The sequence below is a fragment of the Macrosteles quadrilineatus genome, unplaced genomic scaffold (genome assembly GCF_028750875.1).
Source record: "Macrosteles quadrilineatus isolate MER2022 unplaced genomic scaffold, UCM_ALF_1.0 Scaffold_2__2_contigs__length_208266976, whole genome shotgun sequence".
Classification (NCBI taxonomy): domain Eukaryota; kingdom Metazoa; phylum Arthropoda; class Insecta; order Hemiptera; family Cicadellidae; genus Macrosteles; species Macrosteles quadrilineatus.
Window position 1 is genome coordinate 153,006,380 of NW_026542595.1, and position 21,949 is coordinate 153,028,328.

Consider the following 21,949-nt stretch of genomic DNA (forward strand, 5'->3'; position numbering starts at 1 on the left):
CATACGTATATAGATGCATATGTATTTATATATATGAATTTGAACGGAGGGCGTTTTTGCCTCTGAGGACCTCAAAACGAAAATTAAGTCGGTCCTGGGCTTAGGTTCTACCATGCAACCGTAATAATTTATTCTCTATATGGAAAATTCGCTAAAAGGATGAGAAACCACAGGTATGGAGCGAATTACCTTTAAAATCATTGTTTATGGATGGCGTTCTTGATATTATAGCTTTTTTGTAGTATTTTTTTATGTGCATAGCTGTGGCAAGCTAATGGCATTGAAGACGACGCACGACATTTGAAAAATACACGAGGTTTTGGTTTCCTGCTATACCAGACGAGTTAAATCTCATATATGCTACATGACACATGTAAACATGCCGACAATTATTATGTCGATGAAAATATTTGTATTTTAAAAGCATATTTTCCATGCCAGTCCAAAACTAAATAATATAGATATGAAAATAGAGCAGCAAAGGGGGGGTGAGCGAGCGACTTGTCGCCTAGTATGGCCGGTGCCGTAAGATAACATGGGGAGCGTATTTGTCGCCGCGACCGAAAAACGCTCCCGGTCGCGTTTATTTTTCTGTCGCCGGTGGTCGCTGGTCGCGAGTCGCTTAGTGTGGCCGCTTCCATTTAATTTAATGCTACGCAGTTTCATTCATTGACGCCGCGACTTTGTCGCCGCGACAAAGTCGCCAAGTGTGGCCCTAGCCTTAATGTTATGTTAACTGCTTCACCGCATGTGACGCGTTTAGCTAATGCTTTTAGTCTAGTTGAACGTCGAGCATTTCATAGTCTTTATCACAAGTAAGATAATAGACTTAAAATATTACGAATATATGTAGTAAAAATCTCTATTGAATTATTTACATTCTAATGCTAGGACATGTTTCAATTCTTCGTCACTAAGAAAGTTCTTAACTTTCAATAAGGCTAACTCAAGATGAACAGTGGGAGTTTCATCACACCTGTAATACCTAAGGAATATTATTGTAATTTATTGATGGCAATTGTTTCGGTATTTTTTATCGTACAGGAAAATACATTTAAAATTAGTTTTCGCCATTGTATTTAGTGTTGTAAAGTTAACTGTGGATAATCGTAAATTCCGATTCCCATTACCAAATTAATAGTAAATTCAATTTGTTGGGCTGAAGATGGTTCTCATAGATATGGGATGGGCTAATATGAAGTTGTTTATGAAGATGAAGTTTAGTTGGTATGGGGTTTGGGTTGCGGTTTACCTACAAATTTAAATACAATTGTGTTTTGTAGTGTTTATATCGCAAGCTGAGTTTACTTGCCGCTAATCACCAATTCATTTCACTATGTGATAATACTGATAATACGGTTACCGGCGATGGTTCGGGTCCACCTTAAGCTGTGGATCAACTAAGTGTGGAGAACAAAACGGGTAAGACCTTTGGACAGGTAAATGCGTCTAAATTTGTCTTTATTACTGAAAGCTATACGATTATTAATTGTGTATCAAGTCCTCAGTGAAGAAATCTGGACCTTGGTATTTTAAACTAGATTACGCACAGTATTGACCAATTATTCAAACTTGTCTGTGTTGTCAACAACAAACGAGTAAGAGATGTGAGTTAAGGTTGAGAAAGCGAGAGAGAGTAAGAGGTGTTAACTGTAAAATGCAATCTGTGTTTAATCAGCTTGTTAATTGTAGCCTATTATTAGCAGGTAGTAATCGTTACTTTGAACAATTGACTATTAAATGTGATTATGACAATGTTGTACGGTATGGAGGAAAGTAATAGTTTGTTTAGTCTACGAGTACATTGCTTGTTTCGCTTAACACTTCTTTTTTAGATTGACTTACTTTAAGTTATGGTTCTGATCGTTTATTTATCAAAATGAACCTAAAATAGATACCCAAAAGTAAAAGATTAATATTATTTCAACTAGTAACTCCTGTGTTTTTTATTATACTGTTTCCGTATCTTACGTGTTTTATTGTGTTGTAGGCTTTTGTGATAGGGCTGTAGAGTAGGCACTCTTTATTCTGTGCTCAGATGTAATGCTTTACTTGGTCTATTGTAATAGAACAGGGGTTAAAGTAGAACAAATATATTTTTCCGCAGGTAACAGTTGCGAAGTAACGGTCGCAGTGCAAAGAGTTCTCACCACGACCTTGTCCAAGTTTGTTTACAGATACGTCACTCAGATGCAATTGGTTTGATAACATGAAATAGGGATTGCAGTAGAAAAAACAACGGTTTCGCAGGGAACAGTTACAAAAAGGTAACGGTTGTAGTGCGAATAGGTTCTCATCGCGACCCAGTGCCAGTTGACAAGTTACGTAATAAGTCATAAACATAACGCTGATGTCACTTCTCGTCCTGTTAGCAGCTGTAAACCGGTTAGGCACGTCCCGCCAGGCAAAAGTAGCACATGGATAAAATGTTTACAAATAATTCAACTTCTCGTCAAAAAATTTGTTCGGCATTGTATGTTCAAGAATGGATCAAACAAGTATTTCTTATTGCTTTTTATCACGTTCTTGCCACTGTATAAGGGCATTTAAGTAAAAATTAGCTGATTTTAAGGAGTAGTTTCTTATACCATCTTGTGATAAAACGTTGGCTACAATCATGTAAATTGTATTTTTTGTTAATATTTTGTTGTTATTATTAGTTTTTTAGAGGTTAACTGTAAGAAAGGACCATGAGGTCCTAAGTTCGCCTCAATGAAGAGGAATTTTCATTTCATTTCATTTTAAATTTATTAACATTGTAGAATGTAGATGGTTGCAGTGATAAGTAACATACCCACTTTTTAATAAGTTTACGTAACTGTTAATCGTAATGGTAATGGTAGTAATAGTACATGGTAGACATAACTTTGACTAACTTTATAGGCGAGGTGTAAACAATACGCCAGAGAATGTTTCAAGTAAATTTGTGAGAAATTGTTTCCCAAGTAATATCTTGATATTCGAAAATTGCCCGAGCTTTTGTAAAGGTCAGATTCCTGTGACGTACGTTATTACATTTGTAAGGTTGTTACGTGGTCACTCTATTTGACAACATTTTATGTTACCACTTTACAATAACCTAGTGCCCATCGGTGGTATGTTATTGGACAAATATTTTACATGATCTCATAACAAATTACGTCATCATCAGGGCTAGCGACATCAATTGATCTTGACAGCTCTACGTCCTTCACCTAGACAATGATAATGGTATCGCGCTCTGGGTCAGTGGACTATCTAGATACACACTTGTGTTAATTAATTTCAAAGTTTAAATATGATCTATGTTATTACTATGCATAACGATTTAGTGTAGTGTAATTGATAACTTTAAATTAAAATGAGACTGCTATCCGGTACAGTGTGTACAGAATGTATTAACATTCAAATCTTTCATAATGAAATTAATCGAGCTTATAGAATTTTGAATTAAAATATAACTCTTTTTAGAATGATACTCCGAGTTATTTATTTCAAAAGTATGCATGTAAAAAGTATATCCTCTTCGAATGTATAGATCACAATTATAGTGCTTTTTGCCAAAAAGGGTTGTTACAATTAAGGTTTTTGTCATTAGTTTCAACGAGTTTTACATTTTCAATTAGCACTTAATTGCTTAAAGGGCAAGACATTGCCTGAAAGGTTAAAGGTTGCCTTGGTTTTAAAAGCTAAAACCTCTTGGCTAAAATGCACTAAAATGTATTGAGCTTGTTCTGTATGTCTTATCAATTATTTGTAGGGTCATAATCACATATTCCGTTAAGGTCTCAAATTTACTACATTAATATTTAGATTACCAAGCCAATCAATTGTTTTTGGAGATGAACTATTATTGCAACAATCAATCGTTAGAATAACAACATAAACAAAATGAGCATTGTTGTAAAAATGAGTGTAATAGTGTACGTTATTTGAAAAGTGTACACAACCTAGGAGGGTCATCGTAGTTAGTCTTTAGAAACGTGTTCAAGATCCTTCCTCCCAAAATGGACTTAAATATCTTAAATCGCTGTCTTGACCTTTCTGCTATAATTGAGCGATTTGTAAAGTGTTAAAATCATGCTCGAAACCGCTTAGCACTAAACGTACATCGCGATGACTTGCAGACATACAGACACACAGACAGACAGACAGGAGACGGATGTTCTCACAAAGGGGTCCAAATTCAAGACAAGTGGGTCAAATACCATGTGGCAATTTGGAGTCCTTGGACAACAATGAACAGCCTCGTCCGGCCTTCGCGCCCGGTGGGTCACTAACTCGATTATAATTATAAATTATATTTGGTAATTGTGTTTAAAGGTTTTGCTAATTAATTGATACAGCACAGCGTAATTAATCTTTTTTTGTTTACCAGCGTAGGCCAAGGTGTAGTCACGTTAGTATATGTATATATTTATATATACGATTTTGCTACATAATAGAGTAGATGTTACAGATTATAAATTGACTATATCATTCTTAAATGTAATGATATTTTGGTTTTGATAATAGTATCAAGCTAAAAACCATAACAACAAATTTAAGAGGTTTGTCTAAAATGTTAATAATTCAATATAAAAATTAAACATGTTTAATACATGTTTGTTCTGGTTTTTGTTTCAATTTAACATGTTTAACGTCAAATCTATTTAACTAATCCAAGTTGGCCTTAATTATCTGGTTTGAGTTATGATAACGCACGTATCGTTAACTTCGAGTTCACACTCGTATGTAGTTCACTGATAAATAGCTGATCCGAGGTCAGCCCTTGAATTTCCAGGACGTCTAAAATTGGTTTGAATCCGATTTATGATCATTTAACAGAGTAAATATTGTTCAGAACAGTTTTATGCACATTTTGGTTTTAGCTTACTTAAGAAACGAGAGCAGAAAAACTAGGTCAGTTTAAAAACTGTGTAATGACAAGTTTGAAATGTATTTTTTTGTATATCTTCCAATTTTTAAACTCTCAAATTAATGCATTTTGAACAAATTGCACAAATATTACTACAACTATTCTTTAAACCACACCTCTAAACAGCTGGTTATTTAGAAATCAGCTGTTTGACTTCTTATTTCGTGTCCATTTTCAGCCAAGTTGCCAAAGTTTTGCGACCATCCCCTACCAAGACGTTTTACCAACTTCGTCTAATGTTAGAGCAGTGTTTTATTTATACCAAGTTAAATAGGGTCCCAGTCGGGGAATTATACGGCAAGGAAACACATAAATCATAAGTTCCATCCAGGAGCGCACGCACGCCATCTGACGGCCATCTTTGGTACTATCGACCTTAGATGTCCCCTGTGACAGGGGAAAGTGGTAAACAGATTCCTCGAGTCGAGTTTGGACCAGGAAATGTCAAGGTAAAAAGTTTAAAAGGTCCAAAGGAATCTGAAGTAGTGTTAACTACTTTTATATGTGTATAGGTGCGCCAAATCAGCAATAATGGTCATTCGAAAACATTTAACAAAATTGTTATCTTATATTCGAGTTTTATTTATAATAAACTATGCCCGTGTGTTCTTCCTTACCTCCTGGATGCTTCTTTTCAGCCAGGCTTAGATTCGCTATAGCAAATTCCTTACTATTCCGATACTGCTAGTTTTAAGTCGTATTACGCAGGGAATCAAAATATTAATAAACAAGATCTGAACCTTTATCTTCAGTACTATTCCATCACTTTAAAATACATAACAAAAGAAATCTTTTACATCCCAATTGTTTACACAGTTCTTAGTGTTTTGTTAAGATGTACTAAAAGCGATAAGTCCCAAAATAAAAAATAAAAATTTCGGTGAGACACCCTAAGTAAATGCGAGTACATTCTGAATCAAACAGTTAAAACTTTCTAAAGTATTGGTGATGCTTATAACACTCAGAAAGTCACATAATTAAAATACAGAACCGTCTAAATTCATTCAAAATATCGTTCTTACATGAGGAGAGGTCTTACATAAAATTTACTCTCAAACCACCAACTTTAACGAATGCAAATATATGTTATATTTTTGTCATTTACTGTGAAGCAAGTGCTGACAACTCTTTTTATTTGCTAGGATATTCCCTCTAGCTTATCCACCAGCGAGGGTCTGGGGTTTAGAGTTTAGACGTCGTAAACCCAGGTTTACTGTTAGGGGAGCTCCCCTACCAAAGTGATAGATCCACACGCTAAGCTACGTCGCTACCTCCACAACAATACAACAATACTACGCCCTGTCACAATCTTGGTCAACAAAATCTGATGTATTTTTTTGCCAGTGGCATTTTATTTAAAGTCAACGTGAAACTAAAATCGTTTAAGTAAAAGTGGTCCAAACCCATAAAGGTTTTTTGGAAGTACCACTAAAGTCAGAGACGCTAACCAATAGGCGAGCCCTATAACTCATATACCTAGGCAATTAATGTAGGAAAGAGCCAAGAACAAACAAGAATGATTTGGAAACGTTTAATTTATTACCTTACAATAACGTATGCCAACTTAAAAACAGCCAACCAATGCTTGCCTAGCTGTGAGTATTACTGTCATTGCAGTTTCTGAGAACTATACTGGTGACGTCAATGATTTCAAGGTTGGTCTTCACAGCATTGTGAGATTTAATTTAATTTTGCAACCTTCTTGAGCTTTGCTTGGCTCCAGAACTGTACAAATCTACTCTTGTAACATAAAACCGTAAGCTTTGTGCCTGTCCGTAATAGTTTTTAATTTTAATATACAGTAGTTGTGAATGGTCACATACTACTGTAACCAATGAGCTAAGTATACTTAATTTTTCAATTTGTTGGGTTGTAGCTACCTAACTTAAAATAGTAAACATTTCCTAGTGATGTCATAAAAATACAAATTTTGAATTTCTCTCAAAATACGAGTAATAGTCCGCATATTTTAACTACCATTTATAATAGCTTTCCTTTTTAAAATGCCAATTCGACTTTAAAGTTAAAAAAGTTAAAGTTTAAAAAATCTGGTTAATTTGATAGCACGTACAGTCAATTAAAATAGATTAAAATGCACTGAAGACAGTTATGTAGCTATGCAAAAGGTCATACCATTTCTGCTTAGTTTTGAAACTAAGAAGCGGTTTTATATTGGAAATAGTTATGAAGTACTGCATATCTAATCATAAAGAAATCTTGGTGACTATTGTATACTGAAGGCTAAACTCAATTTTAATTTATAATTTTGACTATAGATACCTACTTTATAATTTATTTCAGGCTAATCTAGTCTAATGGTCTAGTGCTGTCCAACACATTTCACGCTACATCCTCCACTTATGAAGTTTCAGCTCAACCCATATTTCTAGGCTAGAGTTACATGTTAGACATTTTGAGACGTTGTACATGACTCGTGTTATATCCGGAAGTTATACCGTTCCCTTCAGCTCTCGACAATATAGTAACTATTACTAATTAACTAGTTACTACTAGAGTGATCACGTGATAGTTTATAACAAGAAGGTGTCATGTGAAGAGCTTTAGGCCTGAATGCTTCAAAGTAGTGTCTGATAGTTGGGAATAGGTCAAGTTAAATTTGAAAGGTATCAAAGTTTGAAAGTCTTTAAGGGCTTTGGTGTTTGGGTGTATGTTCTTCGATAGTTTTAAGTAAAGTTTAGTTTGAAAGATCCAAAAGTTCCAGCCACATCAGTTTGAATAGTCGATGTTTAGCTGTTTAATGTAATTTTCTTTGATCGTTTAAGATTATGTGAAGTTTATATACATACGGCAATCAATAAAATCACTCCAGTAATTAAAATTAAGGTAATTTTGATTACAATTTCACAAGCTATCAATTAATTATGTAATTCAAATCCCCCCACAATCATCGAACCGCCACCCCATCTCTACAAACTACCCCCCCCCTTCCACGCACTACCCAAGCTGTCGGGGTGAATAATGAAAACAGTTGTCGGTCGGTGTTAGTGGGTCAGTCAATACAACTACACACTAACACACACACACACACACATACTCAACGTACTCGCCTTGCACGAGTCACCTTGTGGCATTTAACCATTGATTATTTGCATCCATTCATGCCGTGTGAATTGATCTGTTCGTGTTCCCAGAAACGGTTATAGTAATCAAAAGAGAAAAAAATTAAAATAATGCAATATGGTACCCACATTTGGGAAAAAGCTATAATGATTCTCAGGTTAAATATTTTGTGCCAAGGGCACAGCTGAATATTTGAAAAGAAAATGTGAAAGGCAATAAGACACAATTAATATGTTTATAAGTTTTACCAAAGTTGTGCTTTTCTGATATTTTATAAAATTACTAGTTTTGTAAATTGATTTATTAGTACAGACCTCCTTTTAACGAGGCTATAACAATACAGGTTCGTCATCTGTAGTGTTTTCAAAAACACAGTTTTCAAATTAATAAAACTGTACCAATTGAAGCTTTTTTTTAGCAACACCCTTGGTGAATTTCCACTTTTCTGTTTAATCAGTTATCTAAGATTACTTTGGATATTTCGGTTCTCTGTATTTTTCTAACTTGAGTACCGTACCTCACTTTATATTCTTTCAAACATTCAGTGTTAAACTTAAGTAGACATTACCTTGTTTTTTCGAAGAAGAAAAAAGATTGAATGATTTACTGAAAACTCTTCTTCAACAACCATTAATTTTTGTATATTTTTGTATTTTCGTATGTGTTCTTTTTGAAACTAAACCTAGAAACATTTTCTCTAATAATGTTAAATTTAAAACTGTGCCATTCCCTTTAGCTAAAATCATTACTAATTGTATCATGCAGTACGAGCGAATTGACCAACCAACAAACTAAAGTTATTCTTGCAGCAGTCAACACTTCGATAATAATATGAAAGGTGATTAAGATGTTCATAATCTTCTTTGATGCCAGTCGTTCACATAGTATAAGCAACATAAAAGAGAAGCACGAGCCTTTATTTATTAAGAATAAACGGGTTCGGGGTATTTACAAAAGAGTCTTTCAAAAGGTTGACCCAGTTTTACAGCAACTAGCAGGTGTTCTAGTAGGGGAGCTCAGCAGAGGGAAGGCAATTACGTTATAACATGTGGCCGTTAAGTGCCCACCGGAAACGGCCACATGATTATAATGTTGAGAAAATACTATTTACATCCGAAATTGTATATTAACATTGTTAGTTTTCACTGAGTGAAGTGTAGCGGGTGAAAACGAGCTAGACAAATGGAATTGATAGATTTCTAGAGAGACGTTGTGTATGTGCCATATATTTTTTTTAAAGAAAGTTGTATAGCTTTAATGGTAATACTGTACAGTAAATAAAACTAACTATTGCAATGATTAAATGAAAATGAGTGCATGTATTTTTTATAACAAACAAGCCAAAAATTGTTGTACAAATGTGTCAATTTTTTCAACCTGTTCTGCAAAGATTATTGAAGATAAATCATTTAATTAATGAAAATGATTTTTTAAGATTTTACCTAAGAATCCCAGACAGCACACTTTCTCCTCAGGACATCCCACGGATATTGCGACAGGATATGCAAGATATCCCATAGTGGTCCTATGGTCAACTTGGGATATCACAGGATATCCACAGGAATGCGTAATGTCCCCGCCCGGGGATGTCCTACGGATAAGCTCACACGCATATCCGTGGGACATCCGAGGTCATCCCAGGGTAGTCCTCAGGACATTCTCAGGACATATGGGACTACTATGGGATGTCCCTGGGATAAGTGTGGTCTGGGCCTGAACATAAAAAACACAAAATAATATAGATTTAGTATGAAAAGCTTAATTATAAGTTTAGTAAATTGATTAAATAGTTAATAAACACAAATTTTGAAGAAAAAAACGAGAAAAAAGTTTTTGGTCCAGATGGGTTTCGAACCTGGTACCTTCGCCTTGTGAGCCTCTTACCTTACCTCCTGAGCTATCTGCGCTTGTTGATTATGGGTGTTTTCAAGTGGTTAAAGAGTAGCCGACAGTTGCAATGGTCGCAATACTTAAAATATTTTTGATACTACAGTATAGGCTATATATGATTCTGTTAATCTGTTTAGGCCTCAAGTAGTTGAATTGTTTTTCTGGTAGTTGGAGAGGATACTGGTATTTGAATATAGATTATTTAATCACCATTAGATTAGCACTGTAATAATTGATTGTTATATGATTAAAATTAGTTTTGTTGTTGTTTTATTAATTTAAAGTTAGAATTAAATTCACATTCCACACAACTATGATAGAACTCTAGTTTTCCTGAACTCAGTGGTAGTAATATGTCAGTAAAGTAAAGTCAACCCTTGCTAGCCATAGTATTAACAAGACATATTTTCAATCTGGGAAACCTTAAACTTTTAAAATAAATTATAAAACCTCAACATCTTAATGCGTGGGAATCTTATTTTTAGAAAAAAAACAGACCAAAATTATTTGTTAAATAATGAAGACGGCCCAATTATAAATTCGGAATTACTGAAAATAATTACATCAAGAACAACACTGTAACATATCCAAAATTCACAAGATTTATTTTTCTAATATTAATTTTTATTTTTCCAATATCCTTTAAATCATCTGTTTTAACTTTGTTTAAAATTAATTTATTAAGTAAATATTTACTTTTTGTACTAGTGTAAACACAGCCTGAAGATGGAAACCAAGTTTCTGTAAGCACTAGTGAAAAAAACAAATTATTATATATATTGGCCTTGTTGAACATTTAAATTTTGATATACTGTACATTTCATCAGTGGTAGTATTTTTTTCTTCAGTTTGTTACCGGGACATTACGGGACATTACAGGATATCCAGTGGATTTTGTACATGTCCCGGGATGTCATGGGACATTCTGGGATATCCTATGGCATTCGTACATATCCCGGGACTTTACAGGATATCCTGAGGTTAACTTACAAATCCCGGGACATTATGGTATATTGTAGGATATCCTGTGGATTTCGTACTCGTCCCGGGATTTTGCGGGATATCCTGAGGATAGCTCACATATCCCGAGACATTCTCAGGACATATGGGACTACTATGGGATGTCCCTGGGATAAAGTGTGCTGTCTGGGATTATATTTAGGCATAATTTATTTACTTAGAGATAGATCCATGTATCACAAGACTACAGGTTAATCGGTTTTATGGCTGCGCTAACAACAGTTTGTTAAATTCCGTGCACGATTTGGTTCATGATTCAGCTCATATCCGACACAATTTTCCTCGTCTGTCGTATGTTGGTCTGGTCTAATTCATATCCGTAGCACGATACAATATAAATACCTTAAACTTTAACAGTTCTTTATCAGTATTTACTTACATTGTAAACTTACATACACTGAATGAGTATTGGTCGGAACTCGATATCATCAAAGAAACAAGTTACACGAATATGGCCTGAATTGAGTTGCTTTAAAGCGAAACGAGCTTGTAAACTAGTTGACTCAATTTAAACTTTCTGCCTTCCTTTTGATAACTTTTTGGAATTTATAACAAACGGTAATTCTTGTGATAAGTTTGATAAAAACTCAGTCTCTTATCATGTAAATTCAGAAAAGATGTGAAAAGTCGTAAAAATGCCATTTTTATTTATTATACTTATAACCTTATAGTAACAAATCTGGCTCAGCGTTAAACTGGATTATATTTATTGGGAAGTCAATAGCTAAAATATACCTTTGAATATTTAATTTTTTGTGTTTTAAGTGCTTAGGTTAAATGGATTGTACTTTCATATGCTAAATGAAATCAATGAAATTAAGTTCCGCCCCACCTCGTTTTGGGAGATAGGGAAGATCCTTCCGTTGTCTAGTGACCATATAGGATGTGAAATTTTAAATGACCCAACGGAAACAGGAAGCAGTTTTCTTGCCTACGATAAGTGAATATAGTTAAAACGCTTAGCGATAGTAAAAGTACATTCATTTTACCTTAAAATATTTGTATTTGAGTTTCATGTATCAATATTTTAGTATGCATCTTTCAGTCGGTTCCCTTAATGTTTTGATATTATACATAACGAGACGTCGTATGTGTTATATTTTCAGCAAGATTTTCCTAACTAGAAGGTGGCAATATCGTATTATTCAGGACTCCACAAAGTAAATTATAGTTTTTTTACTTATTCAGCAAGTACAAGTAAATGGTGAAGGATTGTGTTAAAATATTTAAAGATCTGATAAAATTTGACAACCATATAAAAAATGTCAGCATCTCGTAATACATTTAACTTGGTTCAAAGGTAAAACAAGACGCCACAAAACTCAAAAATGAGTAAAAAAATAAATAAATAAAAGACCACGAAAGTAAACATAACATTTTGAACAAGATGAAAAAACCTACAGAACATCAGGATAGCTAATGGTTTAAGGGGGGGGGGCAATGTATAATTGTAAACTGAGTGAACAGATATGCTGCAACGGGGGATCTTGTTATCAACACCTCTCCGAGGTCGGGATACCCTACGTTACGTCTGCTACAGTTGGCAGACTTCGTTCAGACGGTATTGATTGCGATATTTATAGCTATCAGATCATGACTAACCTCAAGTATAGACTCTGTGTTTACTGTTCATCTGTATCTGAGTGGCAGACCTAGTTCAGACGGTATTGATTGCGATATTTATAGCTATCAGATCATGACTAACCTCAAGTATAGACTCGGTGTTAACTGTTCATCTGTATCTGAGTGACAGACTTAGCTCAGACGGTATTGATTGCGATATTTATAGCTATCAGATCATGACTAACCTCAAGTATAGACTCGGTGTTAACTGTTCATCTGTATCTGAGTGACAGACTTAGCTCAGACGGTATTGATTGCGATATTTATAGCTATCAGATCATGACTAACCTCAAGTATAGACTCTGTGTTTACTGTTCATCTGTATCTGAGTGGCAGACTTCGTTCAGACGGTATTGATTGTAATATTTATAGCTATTAGATCATGACTACCCTCAAGTATAGACTCGGTGTTTACTGTTCATCTGTATCTGAGTGGCAGACTTAGCTCAGACGGTATTGATTGCGATATTTATAGCTATCAGATCATGACTAACCTCAAGTATAGACTCGGTGTTTACTGTTCATCTGTATCTGAGTGGCAGACTTAGTTCAGAAGGTATTGATTGCGATATTTATAGCTATCAGATCATGACTAACCTCAAGTATAGACTCGGTGTTTACTGTTCATCTGTGTCTGAGTGGCAGACTTAGTTCAGACGGTATTGATTGCGATATTTATAGCTCTATCAGATCATGACTAACCTCAAGTATAGACTCGGTGTTAACTGTTCATCTGTATCTGAGTGACAGACTTAGCTCAGACGGTATTGATTGCGATATTTATAGCTATCAGATCATGACTAACCTCAAGTATAGAATCTGTGTTTACTGTTCATCTGTATCTGAGTGGCAGACTTCGTTCAGACGGTATTGATTGTAATATTTATAGCTATTAGATCATGACTACCCTCAAGTATAGACTCGGTGTTTACTGTTCATCTGTATCTGAGTGGCAGACTTAGCTCAGACGGTATTGATTGCGATATTTATAGCTATCAGATCATGACTAACCTCAAGTATAGACTCGGTGTTTACTGTTCATCTGTATCTGAGTGGCAGACTTAGTTCAGAAGGTATTGATTGCGATATTTATAGCTATCAGATCATGACTAACCTCAAGTATAGACTCGGTGTTTACTGTTCATCTGTATCTGAGTGGCAGACTTAGTTCAGACGGTATTGATTGCGATATTTATAGCTCTATCAGATCATGACTAACCTCAAGTATAGACTCGGTGTTAACTGTTCATCTGTATCTGAGTGACAGACTTAGCTCAGACGGTATTGATTGCGATATTTATAGCTATCAGATCATGACTAACCTCAAGTATAGACTCGGTGTTAACTGTTCATCTGTATCTGAGTGGCAGACTTAGCTCAGACGGTATTGATTGCGATATTTATAGCTATCAGATCATGACTAACCTCAAGTATAGACTCGGTGTTAACTGTTCATCTGTATCTGAGTGACAGACTTAGCTCAGACGGTATTGATTGCGATATTTATAGCTATCAGATCATGACTAACCTCAAGTATAGACTCTGTGTTTACTGTTCATCTGTATCTGAGTGGCAGACTTCGTTCAGACGGTATTGATTGTAATATTTATAGCTATTAGATCATGACTACCCTCAAGTATAGACTCGGTGTTTACTGTTCATCTGTATCTGAGTGGCAGACTTAGTTCAGACGGTATTGATTGCGATATTTATAGCTATCAGATCATGACTAACCTCAAGTATAGACTCTGTGTTTACTGTTCATCTGTATCTGAGTGGCAGACTTAGCTCAGACAGTATTGATTGCGATATTTATAGCTATCAGATCATGACTAACCTCAAGTATAGACTCTGTGTTTACTGTTCATCTGTTTCTGAGTGGCAGACTTAGTTTAGAAGGTATTGATTGCGATATTTATAGCTATCAGATCATGACTAACCTCAAGTATAGACTCGGTGTTTACTTTTCATCTGTGTCTGAGTGACAGACTTAGCTCAGACGGTATTGATTGCGATATTTATAGCTATCAGATCATGACTAACCTCAAGTATAGACTCGGTGTTAACTGTTCATCTGTATCTGAGTGGCAGACTTAGCTCAGACGGTATTGATTGCGATATTTATAGCTATCAGATCATGACTAACCTCAAGTATAGACTCGGTGTTTTATGTTTGTAATTGTTTTTTACTATTTCAAGATTTTAATAAAAATTGCTCACGCTAAACAATCTTTAGCGAATAAAGTACGTTTATTTACACTTAGCTGTAACTATTAAACGCAATAGTGGGAAACACTGTACATAAATTAATTCAGCCTTTTCTATAATGTTTCCATTGTACACGCAAATGCATGTATAATTGAAACGAATACTGTACTAGTTTTTAAGCAGATTGCAACAAAGGAAATCAATTCCATCCACGAGAAAATCCCATCTAGATTAAAGTATAAAAGGAAGTTTTTGTCTCGAAGAAGAAACTACTTGGTATTCTTGACTGAGTGGCGGTTTGACCTTCACTTGGCTTTGAAGAAAGAACTAATCCTTAGAAGGTAGAGCTGCTTGCATTCCATATTTATTTATTCAAGTTATCGATTCACGTTAGCATACTTGTATTCTGTGTTTAGCCAATGTCAATATCCGTAACCAACCATAATTAACCATGTAAGAACTATTTCATGATCAGTCAAATAATAAATCTGATTGATAACAACACAGTAAAACAGAAATATCGGTGTAAAATGTCACCGCTTCTCTTATCGGTATGTTTAGATCGGCTGGTTACAATAGATTTGAAAATATTCGTCGTACCAAAATTATTTTATACCTATCTGAAATAGACTTGAAAATTCATTGGGAAAATGAATATATACCAATCAGTAAAAAAACTAATTGATCATGTTTCTTAAAATTCCAAAACCTCTACTGGTTCTCTAACTGCAAACTTTTACAAAAGTTACCTGAACAAGTTTAAAAACATGTTAAATCGTAGCACACGATTAATTTTATTCTTAAACCAATCAATGTACTTTTTTATGGATTCTCCTGTAAGTTCAAATATTTTTTTTTAATCCTTAAAATCATACTTATAATGCGTTTCCAATTAAATTTCCTAAAATTCAACAACCGTCCCCTATTCTATCTTGCTAAAACATAATGTTAAAATGGATAATAAATGCACAGTTCGGTACATCCTTTACAATAGTCATGATTTCAATGTTAATCCGTCTCCAATAATTAATATTCAAATATCTAGAACAATCTTACATCCAGGTTTGTAATTTGCTAGTATAATCCTACAATAATGGTTTCCAAAATTTCCAACGGTAATCAAACGAGTTTTTTTATACCTAGTTTAAAGTTCACTTCACCGAATGGTTAACTTTTAGCAACGGTACAGTTCAAACCCCATCACATCTGTAAATAAAAAGTCCTTCTTTTACTGGGTTATTTCTTATTATTATTTTATCAAGTCCGAAATATTTCTACTTACTTAAACTCTATACATGCTGTTTTCATATTCTCTCAATTTTAAGCGTAATTATAGTCAGATTCCAATACTAGTAGTTTCACGCTCTATTTCTCTACGCATTTTAGATTACACGGCGCTGCCTAGCAATATAGATACACGCGCACTGCGGCTAGCATTCCACCCCTTCAACACTTGCTGTCGCGGTATACAGTCTTGACTATTTAGTGTACAAGTAGATTTTGAATTTCGTATTACTTATTTAAAATATTTTGTTAATGTTAATAATTTGATAAATTTAGTAGAATTCAAATTGTATTATGGATATTATTATTATTAATTAATTAATTAAATTAAAATATTGTATGGTTGAGTAATTGTAAAAAATACCTATTTTGAAATAAATAAATAGTGAGTTATTTATAAGAATTATAACATTTAATGGGATAAAATATTGTTTGTGAAACAAACATTAAATCAGTAAATTGTTGAATTAAATATAAACTTATGCAAATTTGTCAATTATTGAATTCAAGAGCAAACGTGGATTGTTGTAACTAGGAAATACAATATCTTGAATATAAAAAGAGCCTTTCGACTTATTTCTTAAAGTTAATTTACGTAGCTTATAAGCACGGTTATATGTAAAGCTAATATCATCTTGCTAATTTTTTTTTTAAGCTCTAATAAAAAACGTTGGTATTTATAAAAAATTTTCTATTTGTTCAGGCTTATCTATAAAGAAGTATCTATAAATCCGCTGATACAATTTTAGAGTTTTTTCTAAATACGAGAAACAATTCGACGAAAAATAAAAGATCGACGAAAATATACTGACCATCGGTGAACTTAAAAAAACATTTTATGTTGAACAACATAAAAAAAAAAAACATTGTAGCCACAAAAGTAGGTGTAATGCTTTAGGCAAATTTCCGCAAGCAAATGCCTAAAAACTATGGCAAATTTCCATATAGATATGTAATTTAAAAACTCGATGTGAAATTAAATTATTGAGTGCGAAAAAAGGCTGTATGAATATCTAAAATATTTTTGTATTTTTATCCGTCTATACTACATATAGGAAACACTGTAGTAAGAATTAATAAAAATCTACTCATATGTCAAATACCCATATGATATCATGCTGTTTTTGAGAACCACAATTCTTACGTACACTTTTTTTCTGCCTTGAAACACGTAAAAAACAAAAAATAGAAATCAGCCAGACACAACAGCTTGTTCCGTAGATACATTATATGGAGTGTCCTGTACGTAAACATCCGCACTCCGGGAAATAGTTTATAGGTCAAAATAAAGATAAAATGGAGAATAAACATTTTAAGACACACTGTAGAAAAAAGGTATATTTTCAATGCCGATTTCCACTGACCTCAGAGGTGAGTGAATGGTGAAGATATACAGCAGATTGTGGCCGAGACTGTGCTAGGTCGGGTGTCAGTGTCGGTGTCAAATGTCCTGGTCTGTATACCCAGAGTCCTCCGTCGTCACTCAGTACACGGTACACGCCCCGCGACCATGGACTGGCTCCGGAGGAAGTTCGGGAGAAAAGGTAGGCACAGTTGAGAGAATAGGGGACGTAGTAAGTCTGGAAAATAGTTTGAATGATTTGGCTTTTATTCCTTTTTATACTCCGTATTGAGGTGTATAATTTTTGGTATTTTGGATACCAAAGTATACTATGCATAACCAGTCTTTTACTCAAAGAGTAAGTTCAAACAAGTTTACTATTAAAGCTATAAATTTTTTTAAAGTTTTCATACTAAAATAGTTTGTGGGGCTTAGTATTACAAGATAACATAGCTGATCACATTGTAATTATCAAATGGTTGGTGTTTCAGAATAATACTCATTTATACCAGCAAATTCAGTCAAGTGTTTTTCATTCTAAAGCTCGGGTACATTTTGAACATTGGGGTGTTTTCTTCCCGGTAGCGTATCTATTATATTATTAAAGTGATACAATAAAATTTTATGTAAACGGTTAAGGTTATTTACCAAATAAAAATATAGGCATATGGCACATCAAAATGAAGCTTAGAGTGTGTAGATTTGCCGAAAAGTATTTATATGGACGAACTTCCTAAGGGCTCTGCCCCACAGGCTGATTTCCAAAGGGCTACGCCTGGCATGCTTCCAAAGTTTACATGATTTAATTTTATTCAGTTAATGAAACAGCTGGTCAGTACAATAAAGTGGTGTTTGTTTATTTACTCGAAAAAGATGTTTGTGACGCTTTATGTAGATTTAGGAGGGTTATGGGTTTTAAAGAAAGTTTGTATACGTTTTGTAAATTATTGCTCAAGGTTTCATTTTGTAATTTATATAGTAAGCTAGATGTAAAGAGGCTTGACTAAAGTTGAAGAATACATTATGGTAAAACATGTCATTCGTGAAGCATCAGATCAGTATGAAGCAATTTATGTTACTGCTACACTAAGGTACGGTATGTTGTCATATTCTTTTGGACCTATTAACATACAAAGTAGGGGCTTGAAGTAAGTAGGTTTACACTTTTAAAATCAACTTATATTTTCAAACTAAATCATAGAGTTGCCGTATTTAAAAACACATCAGAAATACTTTAATAGCTCTCTAGGTCACATTTTCTTCCCGTTGCAAGGCACGGGTATAGCAGCTAGTGTTTAGTAAAATGATTTCATAAGACCTATAATTTATGCAAGTCAGTGTTATGCTTCAAAATGTGTAGATTATGGCCTACGTAAAAACAATTACTCTACAATGTATATAGTGGTTATTTATTTGGACGAATCGCATCATACTACTAGCACCGTTACTCCATGCATTATGTTTAGTCATATATGCACAGGGTGTACCTGAAGTAATTCCTTGGGGGTAGGATCAAAGAAATTTTATAAAAATAATACAGTATGTCAATTTGAACTTTCTTGCTTATTTTTACCCAAGGAACGTAAATTAACTATGTGCCCACCTTTTTGAAAACTCTGTATAAAAATCGATTAAGAATTTTTAAGCGATGTGGTAAAAATGCAACAGTTTACCTATTTAATAGAAAACCGTAATAAAAGCTTAACTATTGTTTCAATACACAGACATTCGACAACGCCCAATCATTCAGCCATTCAACAACATGTTGTTCGCTGGCGAGAAAATTACAGGCTTTACTAGTCATTATGTCAACTGAATCAATGTAATCAGTATAACGCTGTTGAATTGTAACACGGTATAATTACATCCCTGGATGGATTAATTATTTGTTAAATCAAAATAATGATGGTGTTTGGACTTCAATTGATACTTGTTCTGTTGAGTCAATTATTTGTTTTCGTGTAGTTTCTGTTACTGGAGTCGTTTTGTTTGTTTATAGCACACTTATTACACCACTAGCTATGTGATTACTAAAATATATTTATGCAAATGAAAATAAAATGTAGCAATGTACAATGTAAGTCCCACAGACATCAAATGCAACTCTGGTAAAAATTTTGGTTTTAGCGAATTTCCCATATAGGGAATAAGCTATTACCGTAGTACTCATGGTAAGACCTGGACGCGGGACCGATTTTTTTTTCGTTTTGAGGTCCCTAGAGGCCAAAAACAACATCCGTTCAAATTTATATATATATATATATATATATATATATATATTTATATATATGTGTGTCCGTTAGCACGATAACTCGAGCAAAAATGATCCGATTTTGATGAAATTTGGTACAAACGTGTAAACCTACGTTTATTCGAACAAGTTCGCGATCCAGCATGATCGGACCATGGGAACGGGGGTTTACGGGGGGTTTTATGGGGTAAAAATAGGTTTTTCCCATTTTTGACCTAAAAAACATAAAATTTAGCAATTTCTTTCCAAACCATTTTGTAGAGCTTAAAAAAACAAATAATTTAGTATATTGGAGCGTTATTATGCGCCTAATGGTTACGGAGAAAATTCAAAAAAATTGTAAATTTAAAATTCCCATGTTATTCTTATGGAGAATAAGTAAACTGTTGTAGTTTGCTTGTTTATGAACATATTTTGATCAAATTTGGAAAACGTTTTTATTTCTTACTAACTATTAAACAGTTTTACCCTCCCTGATGCAGCAAACCTAAGTACTTGTTAAACTAATTCTATTTAAATCGGGAATAAATCTTATATTTTTAAGTAGACATTTCAGTGTAAATCAAATCAGTCAAATGGAAATTCGCTTAGTCTGCAGGTTTGCTGCGGCGGGGGTATTTTTACTCAACGTTTGTGCGACTGAAATCTGCTTGACATTCAATGAAATTGGTTTTAGTTCAAAAGTCCTTTGTAGGTACGAAAATGATTTGATGTAATCGTAATATTATATTCTTACGATACTGTACGAGTCAGATTTAGGAAGTTACTGACTGTTCTGGTATTAAACACATATATATATCTGGTATTATGTACATATAAATCTGCAACGACCACTTTCCTATCATTACTGTACTTTTTTAATTTTTGATGAGATTAAGCTTTTGTTGTTGTTGTTTTTTTTATCTAGTATAAGACATGTAAGATGTTCCCATCTTTCAACAGCAATTCGTAAAAATCAACTCTAGTGTTTAGTTATAATTTAAAAATTCAGATCTAGTTATTATTTTCTTCTAAAAGAATATTACTTTTATATTACTTCGAACAATTCAATGCAGTGTTCTGAGCACAACGTTGATTTTTATAAATCTCCTATTTTATGGATACAATAATTTAATTTATCTTTGATCACGATTCTTTATTTTCTCTTGTAATTTAATAATTTTCAAGTTGGTAAATAACATATCTATAACATATGTTACTTTGCCTATCAGACACAAGAGCTACCCCCTAAATAATATAATACTAGAGGTCGTCCAGTGGTCGAAACTCGACCAAAAATATATAATGTACAGACTTCTCTATTTTCACCCCACACTGTAAATAAAACATGTGATTGGCATTTCTTCTATTTGTTTTGATTTTCTGTTTATATTTCGTTGTTATTTCGTCACCAGCATGACAACCCATAAAGCCCATGTTAATTTTATTCAAATTTCAAATTCATTTTTTGTGCTTATTTCTGAGCCTATTTTAATTTTTAAAGGGTTTCTGCACACCTACAGAAAAATATCTTTCTAACGGTATGCGTAGATTTTCCCTGCGATGCACACGAGCTGAGAAAAAAGGTTTTAAAGAAACATGCTTGCCTATTAATATATAGATAGATTACAAAATACGGGAAGCCCACGGTATCTTTCTACACACATCGTTTAAATGTCCCTGTACATCTAGTTTAAAGGCCACACCTACACGTATGAACAATAATCATAACCTTATTTTCCTCTAAAGTAAAAAACTTTGTCTGATGCCCAAAATACAAGTAAACCAAGACCACTATTTACAAAAATCAAACTGTAATTTAAACTGTTCTTCAAACCCATTTAATGCTACAAGCTCGATACCTCGCTTTTGTGGATTTGCGTAAAATCCGTGGGCAGAATCAAGAAGTTATTTCCCTCTGAATTCAAACAAAGTACAGCACTACAAAATACAAGTGGACCTTAAACAATGTCAGCAACACTTCAATTAAATACCAATCTCACAACCCATTTTAAATGCCACTCAATTTTACAATCAAAAAGTGGTTCCGCTCTCATTAAGAAATATACAGTACCAAGACTCAAAATAAATAACTCGATTCCCAGCACATCCTAAGGGTTTGGACCGTTACTCTTGTAATAAGTCCGCCGGCGTAGATAGGCTATCAATAAAATTGCCAAAACATAATTTAAATGGCCTTGACAACTCCGTTTAAATGCCCCAAGCTCGGCGATTCGCATTAGCTTATCCGTGGGGTGAACCAGAGGGGGTGGTGAGTTTGTGTAGTCATTTAAACAGTTGGATTGTCGGTTGTGGAGGAATTGGTGAAGTGAGTTGTTACGGACTGTAGTTCGATACCGGACCAGGTACAGCC

General features: G+C 34.0%; 1 protein-coding gene across 1 annotated transcript in view; it reads left to right on the forward strand.

Annotated features, from left to right (window-relative positions):
- The window catches only part of LOC128985040 (uncharacterized), a 29,028-nt gene extending 11,477 nt beyond the window's left edge, over window positions 1–17,551 (forward strand). The window contains exons 5-6 of the mRNA XM_054404416.1: window positions 4,107–4,247; window positions 17,403–17,551. Coding sequence (XP_054260391.1) covers window positions 4,107–4,247; window positions 17,403–17,551 — 290 coding nt within the window. The remainder of the gene's footprint in view (window positions 1–4,106; window positions 4,248–17,402) is intronic.
- The last annotated feature ends 4,398 nt before the right edge of the window (window positions 17,552–21,949 follow it).